Raw genomic sequence first — 19237 nt, forward strand, 5'->3', positions numbered from 1 at the left:
CACAGTCTTAGACCTCAAAGATGCCTTCTTTTGCCTCCGAATTGCCGCAGAAAGTCAATGTATTTTCGCTTTCCAATGGGAGAACGCTGTAACGGGCTCAAAACGCCAAATGACTTGGACAAGACTACCCCAAGGGTTTAAAAATTCACCTACCCTATTTGGTTCAGCTCTAAGTCAAGATCTACTGGATTTCGAGTCCATCCCAGGAGAGTGTGTATTGTTACAGTATGTAGATGACTTGTTGATAGCAGCAGTTACAAAAGAAAAATGTCAGCAAGCAACGCACGATCTACTACACATTCTCTGGAAGGCAGGATACAAGGTGTCTAGAAAGAAGGCTCAGTTGTGTTTGCCAACTGTCAAGTATCTGGGATTCCATATCTCTGAAGGTCAAAGGATTATGGGGCCAGAGAGAAAAGAAGCTGTCTGCCAAATACCAATACCCAAGAATAGAAGACAAGTGCGAGAATTCTTGGGGGCAGCAGGCTTCTGTAGGATATGGATTCCCAGCTATGCGATACTGGCAAAACCTCTGTACGCAGCCATCAAAGGTACAGAGCACGACCCCTTCTTATGGACTCAAGAACAGCAAACGGCTTTTGAAGATGTGAAGAAGGCTTTGATGAGTGCCCCAGCATTAGGTCTACCTGATCACACACGACCATTCTACCTGTATGTACATGAGCAAAGAAGAATGGCTGTGGGAGTATTGACACAGTACTTGGGATCATGGCAAAGACCTGTTGCCTACATGTCTAAGCAGCTGGATGCAGTGGCCAGCGGACTTCCACCTTGTCTAAGAGCCGTAGCTGCAGCCGCCCTGCTAGTAGCTGAAGCCGATAAACTCACTCTGGGTCAAGAACTTTATGTACGAGTCCCACATGCAGTACAGACGTTGTTGGATTACAAAGGAAATCATTGGTTTAGTAACAGCCGTATGACCAAGTATCAAGCAATGTTGTGTGAAAACCCAAGAGTGCATTTAGAGACTGTAAACACCTTAAATCCAGCTACCCTTTTGCCGCAACCTACTGAAAGTCAACATGATTGTTTGGAAGTAATGGATGAAGTATTCTCAAGTAGACCAGATCTTCGTGATTTTCCCATCCAGAACCCCGATGTTCAATATTACACCGACGGCAGTAGTTATGTGAAAGAAGGGATCCGCTATGCAGGATATGCAGTAACAACAATAGACAAGGTGATAGAAGCTCGGCCACTGGCAAAAGGAACATCAGCACAAAAGGCAGAATTGATAGCACTAACACGAGCGTTACAATTGGCTGAAGGTTTAAGAGTAAATATCTATACGGACTCTAAGTATGCGTTTTTAACCACTCATGCCCACGGAGCTTTGTATAAAGAAAGAGGACTACTGAATTCAGAAGGCAAAGAAATCAAGTACGCAGCTGAAATCCTACAACTATTGGAAGCAGTGTGGGAGCCGAAAGAAGTCGGTATTATACATTGTCGAGCGCATCTGAGAGGAGATGGTGATGTAACCAAAGGAAATCGGATGGCAGATAGTGCAGCTAAGCGTGCTGCTGAATCAGGAAGACAGGAGTATGTGGGGCATATAGCTGCTCTAATACCAACCCCACTGTCCCAATGGACTCCAGTTTATACAACTCAAGAAGAGGAGGGGTTAAAGACTGAACCGGGAAAGTATTTGGAGAACAAGTGGTATCAGCTAGAAGATGGAAGAATAGTCATACCAGCATCACTAGCAGTAGAAATTGTCCAGAACTATCATAACGGGACACATTCTGGGAGAGACAGTACAGAAGAATCTCTCAGAAAACATTTCTACATACCAAGATTGTCCAACTTGACTCAGGCCATTGTACGTAGATGTGTAACGTGTGCTAAAAATAATGCAAGACAAGGACCAGTAAAGCCACCAGGAGTCCAGTTTATGGGGGGACTCCCCATGTCCGATCTACAAATAGACTTTACAGTGATGCCTAAATCGGGTGGACATCGTTACCTGTTGGTAATTGTGTGCACCTATTCAGGCTGGGTAGAAGCATGTCCTACTCGTACAGAGAAAGCAGGAGAAGTTGTGAGATTCCTGCTACGAGAAATAATACCCCGATATGGACTACCCTGTTCTATAGGATCGGACAATGGTCCAGCTTTTGTTCACCAGTGCCTACAACAACTGACTCATATGCTTGGTATAAAGTGGAGGCTTCATACTGCATATAGACCCCAGAGTTCTGGTAAGGTAGAGAGAATGAATAGAACTATTAAGAACCAGTTGGCTAAAATGTGTCAGGAAACCCAACTTAAGTGGAACGTTCTTTTACCCATAGCTTTATTGCGAATCCGCAGTACCCCTACCAGAAGGATGGGCCTCTCTCCTTTTGAAATCATGTATGGGCGACCACCTCCCGTACTTGGTAACTTAAGGGGGGATTTGAGTCAGTTGGGAGAAGGAATTACCCGGCAGCAGGTTGTAGAGTTGGGTAAGACTATGGAGGAGGTACAGAAATGGGTACAAGATAGATTACCTGTGAATATTTATCCCCCTGTTCATAGTTATCATCCAGGAGATCAAGTGTGGATTAAAGAGTGGAATAATGTACCGTTAGGGCCCAAGTGGAGAGGTCCTTATGTTGTTCTTTTGTCTACCCCTACAGCGATAAAAGTAGCCGAAGTGACTCCGTGGATACATCACTCCAGGGTTAAGCCAGCAGCAGTCGATTCTTGGCAAGTTACAGCAGATCCAGAGAATCCCTGCAAGATCCGGTTGAAACGCACTACTCAGTCGGAGTAACGAGGAATTATTGTGGATTACAAATTTTATTGTTACAGGTGTGAGTGAGAAGGCCATAATAAAGCCTGTCCGCTTACCAACACATAGTGTATAAGCCAGGAAAGTCTCGAAGGGACACCTGTGAAGACGAGCAGAACTCCATTCCCTGCAGCCCTCACATCCTGGAAGCTGAGGTTCCATCGCACGGACGAAGACTGAGGATGACGGCGAAAGATGTGCTTTTGATTGTGTTTATTTATATGTGTTTTTATATTCAGGAAGGTAGAGGTACCGACACTCCTAGCTGTGAGGTATGCATTAAGACTACGAGAACAGGTAACCATATTTCCCAAACCCTAATTTGGCATTCACAATACGAATGTAAAGGAGAGGTATCAAGATGTAGATACCTAAATATAGACTATAGTGTGTGCCATTTAGGAGTAGGAGAACCTAAGTGCTTCAGTCCAGAGTATCAACCTCGTACAATTTGGTTGACTCTCAGGAATGGAGATCCTCAGGGGACCCTAATTAATAAGACGGTGTTAGAATCCGTATATTCTTCGGGTGTTCTGCTATTTGATGCATGTAAGGCGATATCAAGTGGTAGAAAGCCGTGGAATGTATGTGGGGATCTTAGATGGGAGAGGACGTATGGATCTAACGATAAATATATTTGTCCCAGTAGTAAAAATAAATATGTGAGTCCTAGATGCCCAAATAAAGACTATAACTTTTGCCCATATTGGTCTTGTGTGGGGTGGGCGACTTGGGGACAGACAGTAGATAAAGACATGATAGTGACTAAGTTGCCGACTAGCCCTTATTGTAAGTCTATGGAATGCAACCCAGTCCATATACTTATTAATAACCCCGACAAGTTCTTAGATAAGTATGGCAATTTATTTGGGTTTCAAATATACGGGACGGGTTTAGATCCTGGGACATTATTGTTTATAGGAATAGAGACTGATACGGTATCCTCCCAGACTCATCAAGTATACCATTCCTTTTATGAAGAGATGAGTATAGATAATAAGATCCCCCATAATGCTAAGAACCTGTTCATTGACCTAGCTGAGAGTATTGCCGGTAGTCTTAATGTTACCAACTGCTATGTGTGTGGAGGTACTAACATGGGAGACCAATGGCCTTGGGAAGCAAAGGAGGTAATGTCCGGTTCTGAGGCAGTTGACCAACTAATATCTACACAAGCCGATTATCATTTGAGTGTTAGAGGTAAATCTGAGTGGAGATTAAAGACCTCCATCATAGGTTATGTTTGCATAGCAAGGAAAGGAATAATGTATAATACTTCTGTAGGAGAATTAACTTGTCTAGGGCAAAAAGCTTATGATGATGATACAAAGAATACAACTTGGTGGTCGGCTTCAAATGTCTCAGAACCATCTAACCCGTTTGCTAGATATGCCAGTTTAAAGGATGTGTGGTTTGATTTATCCATCACATCTACCTGGAGAGCCCCAGCAAATTTGTACTGGATCTGTGGTAAGAAGGCCTATTCGGAGCTGCCACAGGACTGGGAAGGGGCATGTGTGTTGGGTATGCTCAAACCATCCTTCTTCTTGTTACCTATTGAAACAGGTGAGACTTTAGGTGTTAAAGTGTATGATGTGAATCATAGGAAGAAAAGGGGACCCTTAGAGATAGGCACCTGGGAAGATAATGAATGGCCTCCCCAGCGTATCATAGATTATTATGGGCCAGCCACGTGGGCAGAAGATGGTACCTTTGGTTATAGAACCCCTATTTATATGCTCAACCGCATTATAAGATTACAGGCGGTGGTTGAGATTATCACTAACGAAACATCACAAGCGCTCAATCTCCTAGTGAAACATAATACCAGGATGAGGACAGCAGTATACCAGAATAGATTAGCCTTGGATTACCTTTTGGCAGTAGAGGGAGGTGTATGTGGGAAGTTTAACCTAAGCAATTGCTGTCTTCAAATAGATGACGAAGGGCAAGCAATAGCTGAGCTTACTAGCCATATGGTTAAACTAGCGCATGTGCCTACTCAGGTATGGAAAGGGTATAATCCAAGTAGTTGGTTTGGTAGCTGGTATGAGTGGTTTGGAGGGCTTAAGGCAGTGGTAGGTGGAGTCCTACTGATTTTACTGTTGTGTCTACTCCTACCGTGTCTTATACCCTTAGTAGTTAGGTCTGTGCAAAGCCTGATAGGAAGTATAGCAGAGAGGAAGGCTGCCGCACAGATAATGGCGATATATAAGTATAAGGCTCTAGATCAAGGAGAACCAATGCAGGAAGATGAGTGTTAAAAGATTCACATCATAAGATAAGTCTGGTCTGTTTCAAGGTAACTTGCGGTGTAAGCAAAACTAAGGTTAAGTGATGCCTCAAGTAATTGTAAAATATCAAGAGGCATCAAAGGGGGGAATGTGGTGGAATCTCGGTAAAAATAAATTTAGTAGGCCGAGATTACCACGTGGCATGTGTACGTGCATATGCTGACGTATCGATCAGTTGGTTGCACGAGGCAAGATACGATCAGTAGTGTACGGAGCATGTGCAAGAATACAGGATATAGTATTCCCCTCCTCCATTGTGCTGGACAAGCCATGCGGTCAAACAGGAAGTTAATTCTTATTTGTGTTGATTGGTTAAGAGAATGTGCGGGTGGAGCTTAATATGGGAGGAGTTATATGCCTATATAAGGAGCCTGCACTATTGTCCGGGGCTCAGAACTTGTGGTATTTTGGTGACGCTAGTCCCTCTGAGTCCCGATCGGTGATCCAATAAAGAATCTCTTCCTTCCTGAAGAAACCTGTGTCCATCTCTCTGTGCTTGGCTTCCGTCAGTTTCTCCGGTATCAGTTTAATCAAAAAATAGTTTCACGTGATTTGTAGTAATATGCATATATGTGTGTGTGTATATATACATGTATTATTAATAAATGTATTATATTCAAATGTATATGAGATAGGTGTATATTAAATAGTTTAAATTCTGTCTGTACATTTGTGCTAGAATAATGCTAGCGTATATATAGATTTGAGTTTAAATCTCTTAAAACCTGTGGTCCCTCCACTACCTGTCAATGAAATCTTCAACATTAGATGCTGGCACACAGGGTCTAAGGTCAAATGTTGAATGACAGGTGATTCTCTTGCTCCCTGTCACTCTCTCACGCTTACTGGGGGGTATGGGATACATTGACGCCAATGTGCTTGCAGTAAAGCAAGCATGCTAGCCTCAGCATGGGTTAATGTACACAAGCAGGGCCAATCACTTCACATTCACACGCAAACACACCCCATATACAAACACACCCCAACAACTCCTCACAATCCTAGGCACACATGACACGCACCCCTATGATTATGATATAATATAATCCTCCGCTGTACTCTCTCTGGCAGTTAAAGGTACACTATGGGCAGCCAATGTTCCTTTCATAGGTCCTAGCCTAAAACCCTGGAATCCTCACAAAACCCCAAATAATCCAGCTCTGTTGGCTGAGTGTGATTGGAGTTTATACGTCAAGCAGCAATATAGTAAACATTAAGCTTTATTTACCAAAGGGCAAATTTCCAGGAATTTAAAGTTCATAATTTGGTCAAAAAGAGCTGGTTTTGAAACATATTCCAAGTCAGTTCTGCTCATGCAGTTTATTTTGCCTTTAATTTTGAAATTCACCATAAATTCACTTTGAATTCCTGACAATAGTTATAGTGAGATTGTTTATTTATTCAGAATAAATCCATTTTTCTTATTATCTCCTAAAGGCTATCCTGATGCAGAGCATCCCACCCAGGTGCATAAACACAGCCATGTGCTCACAGAATGACAGGCTGTCTCACCAACCAATCACAGACCGGCAGCTCCAAGTTCTGGCCAGCCCTTCCTGCAGCTACAGCCTCCCGTTGCTATGACAGCGGTGAAGGCGGGCTCTCTCCCAAGATGGCGGCGCCCATGAAGCCACTCGCTGATGTTGTGTCAACACTGGAGAGCTGGGTGCAGGAGGAGGACCGGAACCGGGCGGAACCGGTACTGGACCTGCTCCAGAGTCTCAGCGACATGTTCAGAGACCCAGGGAACCGGTGAGGCCGCCCATACCGAGTTTACTACCGTGCAGGGGCTATAAAGGCCAAGTGGGGGTTGGGGGGCAATAAAGGCCAAGTGACAGGCGGGGGGGGAGCCATGAACCACCTAACCCTAATTAATGGCAGCCCATGTGACAGGCAGGGGAGGAGGCCAAAGACCTCCTAACCCTAATTAATGGCAGCCCATGTGACAGGCAGGGGAGGGGGCATGGATCACCTAACCCTAATTAATGGCAGCCCATGTGACAGGCAGGGGAGGGAGCCATGGACCACCTAACCCTAATTAATGGCAGCCCATGTGACATGCAGGGGAGGGGGCCATGGACCACCTAACCCTAATTAATGGTAGCTCATGTGACAGGCAAGGGAGGGAGCCATGAACCACCTAACCCTAATTAATGGCAGCCCATGTGACAGGCAGGGGAGGAGGCCAAAGACCTCCTAACCCTAATTAATGGCAGCCCATGTGACAGGCAGGGGAGGGGGCATGGATCACCTAACCCTAATTAATGGCAGCCCATGTGACAGGCAGGGGAGGGAGCCATGGACCACCTAACCCTAATTAATGGCAGCCCATGTGACATGCAGGGGAGGGGGCCATGGACCACCTAACCCTAATTAATGGCAGCCCATGTGACAGGCAGGGGGGGGGAGCCATGGGCCACCTAACCCTAATTAATGGTAGCTCATGTGACAGGCAAGGGAGGGAGCCATGAACCACCTAACCCTAATTAATGGCAGCCCATGTGACAGGCAGGGGAGGAGGCCAAAGACCTCCTAACCCTAATTAATGGCAACCCATGTGACAGGCAGGGGAGGGGGCATGGATCACCTAACCCTAATTAATGGCAGCCCATGTGACAGGCAGGGGAGGGAGCCATGGACCACCTAACCCTAATTAATGGCAGCCCATGTGACAGGCAGGGGGGGGGGGAGCCATGGGCCACCTAACCCTAATTAATGGCAGCCCATGTGACATGCAGGGGAGGGGGCCATGGACCACCTAACCCTAATTAATGGCAGCCCATGTGACAGGCAGGGGAGGGAGCCATGGACCACCTAACCCTAATTAATGGTAGCTCATGTGACAGGCAAGGGAGGGAGCCATGAACCACCTAACCCTAATTAATGGCAGCCCATGTGACAGGCAGGGGAGGGGGCATGGATCACCTAACCCTAATTAATGGCAGCCCATGTGACAGGCAGGGGAGGGAGCCATGGACCACCTAACCCTAATTAATGGCAGCCCATGTGACAGGCAGGGGAGGGGGCATGGATCACCTAACCCTAATTAATGGCAGCCCATGTGACAGGCAGGGGAGGGAGCCATGGACCACCTAACCCTAATTAATGGCAGCCCATGTGACAGGCAGGGGAGGGGGCCATGGACCACCTAACCCTAATTAATGGCAGCCCATGTGACAGGCAGGGGGGGGGGGAGCCATGGGCCACCTAACCCTAATTAATGGTAGCTCATGTGACAGGCAAGGGAGGGAGCCATGAACCACCTAACCCTAATTAATGGCAGCCCATGTGACAGGCAGGGGAGGAGGCCAAAGACCTCCTAACCCTAATTAATGGCAGCCCATGTGACAGGCAGGGGAGGGGGCATGGATCACCTAACCCTAATTAATGGCAGCCCATGTGACAGGCAGGGGAGGGAGCCATGGACCACCTAACCCTAATTAATGGCAGCCCATGTGACATGCAGGGGAGGGGGCCATGGACCACCTAACCCTAATTAATGGCAGCCCATGTGACATGCAGGGGAGGGGGCCATGGACCACCTAACCCTAATTAATGGCAGCCCATGTGACAGGCAGGGGGGGAGCCATGGGCCACCTAACCCTAATTAATGGTAGCTCATGTGACAGGCAAGGGAGGGAGCCATGAACCACCTAACCCTAATTAATGGCAGCCCATGTGACAGGCAGGGGAGGAGGCCAAAGACCTCCTAACCCTAATTAATGGCAGCCCATGTGACAGGCAGGGGAGGGGGCATGGATCACCTAACCCTAATTAATGGCAGCCCATGTGACAGGCAGGGGAGGGAGCCATGGACCACCTAACCCTAATTAATGGCAGCCCATGTGACATGCAGGGGAGGGGGCCATGGACCACCTAACCCTAATTAATGGCAGCCCATGTGACAGGCAGGGGGGGGGGAGCCATGGGCCACCTAACCCTAATTAATGTCAGCCCATGTGACATGCAGGGGAGGGGGCCATGGACCACCTAACCCTAATTAATGGCAGCCCATGTGACAGGCAGGGGAGGGAGCCATGGACCACCTAACCCTAATTAATGGTAGCTCATGTGACAGGCAAGGGAGGGAGCCATGAACCACCTAACCCTAATTAATGGCAGCCCATGTGACAGGCAGGGGAGGAGGCCAAAGACCTCCTAACCCTAATTAATGGCAGCCCATGTGACAGGCAGGGGAGGGGGCATGGATCACCTAACCCTAATTAATGGCAGCCCATGTGACAGGCAGGGGAGGGAGCCATGGACCACCTAACCCTAATTAATGGCAGCCCATGTGACAGGCAGGGGAGGGGGCATGGATCACCTAACCCTAATTAATGGCAGCCCATGTGACAGGCAGGGGAGGGGGCATGGATCACCTAACCCTAATTAATGGCAGCCCATGTGACAGGCAGGGGAGGGAGCCATGGACCACCTAACCCTAATTAATGGCAGCCCATGTGACAGGCAGGGGAGGGGGCCATGGACCACCTAACCCTAATTAATGGCAGCCCATGTGACAGGCAGGGGAGGGGGCCATGGACCACCTAACCCTAATTAATGGCAGCCCATGTGACAGGCAGGGGAGGGAGCCATGGGCCACCTAACCCTAATTAATGGCAGCCCATGTGACAGGGGGGGGGGGCATGGACCACCTAACCCTAGTTAATAGCGGCCCATGTGAAGGGCAGGGAGGGAGCCATGGACCACCTAACACTAATTAATGGCAGCCCATGTGACAGGCAGGGGAGGGAGCCATGGACCACCTAACCCTAATTAATGGCAGCCCATGTGACAGGCAGGGGAAGGAGCCACAGGCTCATAGGCCACCTAACCCCAATTAATGGCTGTTCATGTGACAGGCAGGGGAGGGAGCCATGGGCTACCTAACCCTAATTAATGGCTGCCCATGTGACAGGCAGGGAGGGAGCCATGGACCACCTAACCCTAATTAATGGCAGCTCATGTGACAGGCAGGGGAGGGAGCCATGGGCCACATAACCCTAATTAATGGCAGCCCATGTGACAGGCAGGGGGGGGAGCCATGAGCCACATAACCCTAATTAATGGCAGCTCATGTGACAGGCAGGGGAGGGAGCCATGGGCCACATAACCCTAATTAATGGCAGCCCATGTGACAGCCAGGGGGGGGGAGCCATGAGCCACATAACCCTAATTAATGGCAGCCCATGTGACAGGCAGGGGGGGAGCCATGAGCCACATAACCCTAATTAATGGCAGCCCATGTGACAGGCAGGGGGAGGGAGCCATGGGCCACCTAATCCTAATTAATGGCAGGGCATGGAACCATGGGCACCTAACCCTAGTTAATGGCGGCCCATTTGACAGGCATGGGTCGGGGAGCCATGGGCCACCTAACCCTAATTAATGGCAGCCCATGTGACAGGCCGGGGGGGAGCCATGGCCAACCTAACCATAATTAATGGCAGCCCATGTGACAGGCAGGGAGGGAGCCATGGACCACCCAACCCTAATTAATGGCAGCCCATGTGACAGGCAGGGAAGGAGCCATGGACCACCTAACCCTAATTAATGGCAGCCCATGTGACAGGCAGGGGAGGAGGCCATAGACCTCCTAACCCTAATTAATGGTAGCCCATGTGACAGGCAGGGGAGGGAGCCATGGACCACCTAACCCTAATTAATGGCAGCCCATGTGACAGGCATGGGAGGGAGCCATGGACCACCTAACCCTAATTAATGGCAGCCCATGTGACAGGCAGGGGAGAGAGCCATGGACCACCTAACCCTAATTAATGGCAGCCCATGTGACAGGCAGGGGAAGGAGCCACAGGCTCATAGGCCACCGAACCCCAATTAATGGCTGTTCATGTGACAGGCAGGGGAGGGAGCCATGGGCTACCTAACCCTAATTAATGGCTGCCCATGTGACAGGCAGGGGAGGGAGCCTTGGATTACCTACCCCTAATTAATGGCAGCCCATGTGACAGGCAGGGGAGGGAGCCATGGACCACCTAACCCTAATTAATGGCAGCTCATGTGACAGGCAGGGGAGGGAGCCATGGGCCACATAACCCTAATTAATGGCAGCCCATGTGACAGGCAGGGGGAGGGAGCCATGGGCCACCTAATCCTAATTAATGGCAGGGCATGGAGCCATGGGCACCTAACCCTAGTTAATGGCGGCCCATTTGACAGGCATGGGGCGGGGAGCCATGGGCCACCTAACCCTAATTAATGGCAGCCCATGTGACAGGCCGGGGGGGAGCCATGGGACACCTAACCATAATTAATGGCAGCCCATGTGACAGGCAGGGAGGGAGCCATGGACCACCCAACCCTAATTAATGGCAGCCCATGTGACAGGCAGGGGAGGGAGCCATGTACCACCCAACCCTAATTAATGGCAGCCCATGTGACAGGCAGGGAAGGAGCCATGGACCACCTAACCCTAATTAATGGCAGCCCATGTGACAGGCAGGGGAGGAGGCCATAGACCTCCTAACCCTAATTAATGGTAGCCCATGTGACAGGCAGGGGAGGGAGCCATGGACCACCTAACCCTAATTAATGGCAGCCCATGTGACAGGCATGGGAGGGAGCAATGGGCTACCTAACCCTAATTAATGGCTGCCCATGTGACAGGCAGGGGAGGGAGCCCTGGGCTCATGGACCACCTGACCCTAATTAATGGCAGCCCATGTGAGAGGCAGGGGAGTGAGCCACAGGCTCATGGGCCACCTATCCCCAATTAATGGCAGCCCATCTGACAGGGAGTGGAGGGAGCCATAGCCTCATGAACAAGCTAACTCTAAATAGGACTGTCCATGTGACAGGCAGGGGAGGGAGCCATAGCCTATTGGACCACCTAACCGAAATTAAGGGCTGCCCATGTGACAGGCAGGGGAAGGAGCCACAGGCTCATGGGCCACCTATCCCCAACGAATGGTTGCCCATCCCCAACCAAATTAATGGTTACTGGTTTATTTTTAAAGCTGCTGGACAAGGTTTATTCCTCTGCCAGTTATGTGGCATTAGAAAAATTTAGTTATACATACAGTGTAAAAGGTATATAAGAGAATTTACAATATTTATAACTAGAAAAGCTACAATTTCTGGGGAAATTGTGTGAAGTGTTCTTGCCTCCACCAGTAGTCTACAACTGGAGTGGGTGGAGTAACTGCTATTATTTATTTATATAGCACATTTAATTGCAACGTTGTTGCCCAAAGTGCTTCACAGTTACATTACAATACTTTATATTGTGAGAATCACAAGACCCAGACCTACATTTTGATGCATAGTATGTCTCTGTAGTATGGGACGAATTTCGCCACAAGAACAACGATATTCCGTGAACCATTCGGTGAAACGTTCCACAAAGTAATAGCAATCCAATCGGGAACAATCCACACGTTTTGGTGTATTTCTGTCTATGTAGTGTAAAAACTGTGGGAGGAGTTAGGGTGGTAAATTTGGCTATAATAATAATATATGTGAGATAACATTAAGTGGTCTTGCTATGCAAGAACACTTAATAAATAAGGCAAAACATTCTGTGCATTATCTAAACACCTCTCCAAAGACTGCAAATCTAGGCTGGACCTCTCTCCTTGGCTCTGCCATATTATAAGAAAATAAATATCTCGTCTAGACAAGGGGTAGGCAACCTTTTAGTAGTCCCTTGATGTGCCGCAGTGTTAATTTTGTCGACTAACAATTTTAGTCAAATTTTTAATTTTTGTAGATTTAGTCGACTAAAACTAGACTAAAACAATTCGGATGACTAAAATACGACTAAAACTAAAATGGCTTTTGAGTCAAAAGACTGACTAAAACTAAATAGAAATTTGCTGCCAAAATTAACACTGCACAGAGGGGCTGCTAAAGGGGCAAAAGAAACAGACCAGGGCTTGGGAGAGAGACACCTAGATAGGCTGGGAGGACACAAAGAGGCACAGAGGGGCTTGGGAAGGGGCAAAGAGCCAGATAGAGGCTTTATCTAAACCCATTCGATTTTAGGTGTCATCTAAAACTAAACTAAAACAATTCAGATGACTAAAATGTGCCTAAAATTAAAATGGCTTTTTAGTCAAAAGAATATATGACTAAAACTGAATTGAAATTTGCTGCCAAAATTAACACGGGCCTGCAGGTCCTATTTTTTTAATTGAGGTGTGTATATTGCCACATTCTGCTTGAGTTATTTATGGGTGCTACAGTTGCAATATAGCATTGTATTTGTGTGTATGTAGGCCCTTATATTGTATATGTTCATGAGTAGTTTGTGGTATCGTGTATGATACCTATGAATGTGGGCTGTGTATGCAGGCTTCTTGTGGAATTGTTAATATAACAAATAAAGAACAACAATATTACCCCTATGGCATGTGGTGAAATTGGGGAGACAAAATAAGTTACCCCTTAAAAGGTAGTGAGAAGACTCCTCTGGATCATCAGAAATACAAATATGGATAAAAAATACACAACCTAAAATAAATAAGAGCAGAGAGGAACCACAAATGGTGTAGATAAAACTTAACACCATAAAAAGTGAAACTAAGATTCATTCACAAAGGTATGGTAAAAAAGGTGACATATATGGATCAAATGCAGGATCCTTGTCTTCTCTTTTCCCAATCTTTATGCTTTTAGGGAAAAACATAGTGTACGACTGTATATACATAAAAGGAATACTTTATTAGATTGCACTCACAAGAGGTTAGTTGTATAAAAGCCCATCAATAATCGCAGTATATCTTCAATATTCAGGAAGAAGCTTGTAAACACCCAGGATAGGAAGTATCGGAATAAAAAATTAAATATACAATGAAAACAGAAATATAAAGCAATCCAGCCGCCCTACGCGTTTCATTCTTAGACGTTGTCAGGGGCATCCGGCTTGTGTCATACAGTCTTGTCTTCTGTTTTTGTTTAAATATCCGGCTCGTTCCTTCCTCAACGCTTTTTCGGGCACGGAGCCATAATTAATTCCACCTGTAAAGAAAAAACAGTATCTTTTTGCAAAAGAAGACAACACAGGGTATTCAATATGGGGTATGTCCAATCTTTTTTAGTAGCCACTTAGTCGCAAACACTGGCCAAAGTTAGCGTTCATATTTGTTTGTGTGTGAAAAAAGTAAAAAACTAAATTGAACGCTAAAAGACTAGACATACCCCATTTGCAATACCTTGGGTTGTCTTCTTTTGCAAATGGTATGCCATCATGGGGGTAATTCTCATTCCTGGGCTACCATACGCTCTCAAAGGCAACGTAAGCAACTTAGCCATTTTCAATGTAAAAATATTTGACCCATATATTTGACCCTGTAACTTTCAAAAATGCTATTAAATCTGTACATGGGGAGTACTGTTACACTTGGGAGACTTTGCTGAACACAAATATTAGTGTTTCAGAACAGGAAAACGTATCACAACAATTATATCATCAGTAAAAGTGCTGTTTGTGTGTGGAAAATGCAAAAAAAGTCACTTTCACTGACAATATCATGGCTGTGATATATGTTACTGTTTTGACTCCCTAATATTTGTGTTCAGCAAAGTCTCCCGAGTAAAACAGTACCCCCCAAGTACAGGTTTTAGGGTGTCATAGAAAGTTACAGGGTAAAATACAGTGCTAGCAAAGTAAATTCTCTGGACTTTCGTCCTGGGTTGGCAGGCAGGTCCCTCAAATTGCAATCAATAAAATTACTTAATTATGTAAAAATATTACATAAATACGCACGTAGAATTTAAATATATATGCATATTTATATATTTGAAGTCTACGTGTATATTTATATAATTATTTATATAATTTTGTATATGGACATATGTATATTTCATATTATATTTATATATATATATATATATATATATATATATATACAATTTCATTCTAAGTGTATTTTGATATAAATATATATTAATATCAAAATACAGTTAGAATAAAATTTCATATAGATATATAATTTTTTTAGTTAATTTAAATTACTTATAATTTGTATTTTATAATATATATATATATATTTATTATATATATATACACACGTGTGTAATTTAATTATAAGTGTATTTTTACATTAATATATGTACATATTTTTTTTTTAATTCTTTATTTTTGTGTGCAAAGTGGTAACAACATTGTGAACGATGCCACAACAGCTATTTGTTCACGGGTAACACATGCATTTAAAACAAACGTGGCTATATTATTCTTGCACTTTTTATAGTAATATGAATATTGCAAAAAAGGAAAACATATCAGTGTTGTAATGATTTTAGGCCCTGTGAGGGATCAATACTCGTGTAGCCTAGTGGTTAAATAGTTGGCTCCAAAGGGCTTCCCCCCATGGGGGGGGGGAGGGGGGAATGTCAGGGTATCACGCTACAATTTGGCTGTATTGTGCCTTTATGTGTAGTGTGCTCGTGCCAGCGTCTGTGTGCGGGTGTTCAGGGAACCTGCAGTTTAGTTGGGCGTGTACTCTTTTGTGTGGTTGGCTATGTCATAAACGGTGGCCATCCTCGTGAGAGCGAAGCCCCCTTGTATTGCCAACTAAAGACATAAGAAATAGGCTGTACCCCCTATAACTGAGGTGTATAAGAAACAAAAACAAAAGTATAGCTAATAAGTAAGATTATGACAACGTTATATGTTAGTGTCCAGAGAGAGTTAGTAAGTCCGAGTGTTGTAAGTCTCTGACTATGCGGACCAGTGCTTCTGCGTGGTCGGTGGAACGGGGTGGTGAGGGTAATCCTTCTAGTAGTGGCTGGTCTCCGTCTTTTCAGGTGGGCGATCCGCCAGAAGAGAATCTAGGGGAGTCCCGTGGGACGAATTCTCGGATGCCGGCCGGGTTCAACTGGGACAGGCTTCTGCTGTGTTCTGGCGCCTTTGGCAGTATGCCGATGGTTTGCAGGTGGGTTTCCAACTCCTGCCGGTTCTGTGCCTTGAAGTGGGTCTCGTTATGGGTAAACTGTATGGCCCGAGGAGTGCCCCATCTGTATTGGATGTCTCTGGTACGGAGGTGGTGTAGAAGGGGCTGCAGTGTTTTCCGCCAGTTGATCGTATTTCTGGTCAGGTCAGGAAACACTGTGAGCGACAACCCTTCAAACTTTAGGGGAGTTTTGCCCCGCAGTGCAGTGAGAAGAGCGGTCTTGTCTGCCAGCGTTTGAAACCGCAAAATGAGATCCGCGGTCGCCGCCCTCGGAGCTCGAGGTGACTTCGGCAGCCGGAACATGCCATCTAGTTTAACCGTTTTCACCTGTTTCGGTGGGAACAGGCCTTCCAGGAGGCGCCTGATATAGTGGGGTAAGTCCGTAGGAGCTACCGAATCCGGTATCCCCCTTACTTTGAGGTTGTAACGTCTCCTCTGATCTTCCATGGCGTCTAGGCGGTCAGCGGTCGCAGTTTGCCCGTTGATCAGGTCAGTTAATTTCTGTTCGACATTTTGAAGCCTCTCCCCCTGGGTGCTAGTGCAGGCCTCCAACTGAGTAATTTTTATTGTGGCTCCTTCTATGGCCTTACGGTAGCCAGCCATGTCTGCTGCCAAATCTTTGCGGAGTTCCGCCAACATAGCCTTGAGCTGGTCAGCCGTGACCGGGTCCCCGGTTGGTAGGCTTTTGGTCTTGCCCTCCGAAGGGTGTCTGTATGCGGCCCCCTCTGGGACTTCTGTAGTGAAATCCTCCGATGAGTACGAGGACATATCATCAGGCAGCGCCATTTTGGACCATGCGGCCTGTTGCGTGGCCCGGAGCATTTCTCCGATATCTCTCCCGTGCGGGCTTTTGTCGGCTTTCGCCTTTTTAGATTTTCTGCCCATGGCCTTCCTGCTTACACCAGGGTTGATTGTGGGTGATATCTGGCCCGTTTTCCACCATATAATACAGCTTTGTGGTAGTCAGAGACGGAGCTCCGAAAAATGCGACCTCTCTGCTGCACGGTTAGCTCCGCCCCCCCAATATATGTACATATTAATATAAAACACACTTAGTATGACATTATATATGATATATAGACATATATTATATAGATATAATATGTATATATATCATATATAATTTTTTTTTTTATTAACATTAACTTTTTATTTTATTTTATACTAGCAGGGAGACTGCCTGTCAGCACAGGCAGTCCCCCTGCAGGCTGACACCTGGACACCTATTAGGGGTCCTAATCTGCCATGGGGAGACTGTCTGGGATGCAGACAGTCTCCCCACACCGGGAGCACCGCCGATCGCCGCTGGGGGAACGACGGCGATCTGGTAAGTACATAAGACCGTTGTGACGAGTCAGGACCGTCAGCGGTCGGCAACGCTAAAATGCCGATGACGGTCCTGAACCGTCCTCGGTCGTTAAGGGGTTAACTCTATTCCTAAAAGTACTCGGTGCTAGGATACTTTTAAAACTACTACATTTCTTGAAAATAATTTGTGGGGTTGGAGGGAGTTCTGCTTTTAAAATCTCATCCTCTAGTAAAAGTGGCCAGTGCTTATTTAGTATCTTCTTTATTTTAGAGGCATGGGCATTATATTGTGTGTTGAAAGAAAATGTAAATTTATTAGTAACGGGGGGATTGGGTTTCTTATTTAGTAAAAGGTCACCTCTATTCACATTAAAAGTACGTAAAATTTCCTTATCAATAAAATTCTCCGTATATTTTATATTATATTCTCTGTAAAATATTCTCCGTATTGATAAGGAAATTTTACGTACTTCTAATATGTATGCCTTTTACTAAAAAGCTACCATTTTGCTGAATATGAGAGTTTCAGCCTTGAATCTATCTCTACATTGATTCTGTTTTCCGGAAGATGACGTTTGTTGGACACTCTGCATCTCCCATTAGAACACTTTCAAACCTGTGGTTGTTGGTTTCTTTTGACCTTATCCATTTTCTTTAATAAGTATATTGCAATTGTTTCACATTTCCTGCCATCTGCCTTACATACTTGCCAATGTATTTATATTTGTTTGGCTGGCCAAGACTCGGTATACTGTACATCTGTGTGTCAGTAAACGCCACTCCCATGTGGTAAACCAGAGCTGGAGGGAGTCGAAAACCAAGTTGCTCAGCGAAATTAGTCTCTTAACCCCAGGGAAATTAGAGCAATGATGGCTTTACCTTGGCAACACAAATGTTTGAAGTGCATTTCCCATGATCCTCAGCGAGCCCTGAACATCTGGGGCGCAATGGTTTAGCTATCGTTGCCCTATGGATTGCAGGATAAAACTTACCAGGAAAGGTTAAAGGATCTTAACATGTATAGCATGGAGGAAAGACGAGACAGGGGGGATATGATAGAAACATTTAAATACATAAAGGGAATCAACACAGTAAAGGAGGAGACTATATTTAAAAGAAGAAAAACTACCACAACAAGAGGACATAGTCTTAAATTAGAGGGACAAAGGTTTAAAAATAATATCAGGAAGTATTACTTTACTGAGAGGGTAGTGGATGCATGGAATAGCCTTCCAGCTGAAGTGGTAGAGGTTAACACAGTAAAGGAGTTTAAGCATGCGTGGGATAGGCATAAGGCTATCCTAACTATAGGATAAGGCCAGGGACTAATGAAAGTATTTAGAAAACTGGGCAGACTAGATGGGCCGAATGGTTCTTATCTGCCGTCACATTCTATGTTTCTATGTGTGTGCAATAAAATTGTTTAATGGCAGTTATAATTCTTAGGCAAAATCATATAAAATGGTTTGCACAGAATAACATCACCTCAAAAATCTAATTTATTAGAATTTCCTAATGAACAACAGTCTTTTATCCCATTAATTGTACTCGAGGTGTAGGTTTTTAAATTATTTATTAAAGATTCTCTCTTTGTGGACATTTGCCTATTGTGCTGTGTTTAGAATTTTGTAAACATTTTAGTTCATTTCAAATTTGACCAGTTTATCAATTATCTTTCGATAGAAAAACAAAGCTGTGTTTTTATTGGCCTCTTTGTGGCCTAAACGAATCAGAATACAGCAAGAATTCAAATTATGGTCAACGACTGGCAACTATGTAGATCTAACGAATGGAAACATTTTCTGAAGAAAACCCAGTGACCATTATGTCATGATCCTGGCCATTTCAAAGGGTCGTTTTCGGGGTAGAAATCTTAAAAGTTCATTTTTCAGAAGAAAGAAGGGCAGTGTTTGGTCAGTGCA

General features: G+C 45.5%; 1 protein-coding gene across 1 annotated transcript in view; it reads left to right on the forward strand.

Moving 5' to 3' along the window:
- The first annotated feature begins 6681 nt into the window (after nucleotides 1-6681).
- The window catches only part of ATXN10 (ataxin 10), a 124359-nt gene continuing 111803 nt past the window's right edge, over nucleotides 6682-19237 (forward strand). Inside the window, exon 1 of the mRNA XM_063446747.1 lies at nucleotides 6682-6843. Within this exon, the coding sequence (XP_063302817.1) occupies nucleotides 6704-6843 (140 nt within the window). The 5' untranslated portion in view covers nucleotides 6682-6703. The remainder of the gene's footprint in view (nucleotides 6844-19237) is intronic.

Source organism: Pelobates fuscus, chromosome 3 (assembly GCF_036172605.1).
Source record: "Pelobates fuscus isolate aPelFus1 chromosome 3, aPelFus1.pri, whole genome shotgun sequence".
Taxonomy (NCBI): Eukaryota; Metazoa; Chordata; class Amphibia; order Anura; family Pelobatidae; genus Pelobates; species Pelobates fuscus.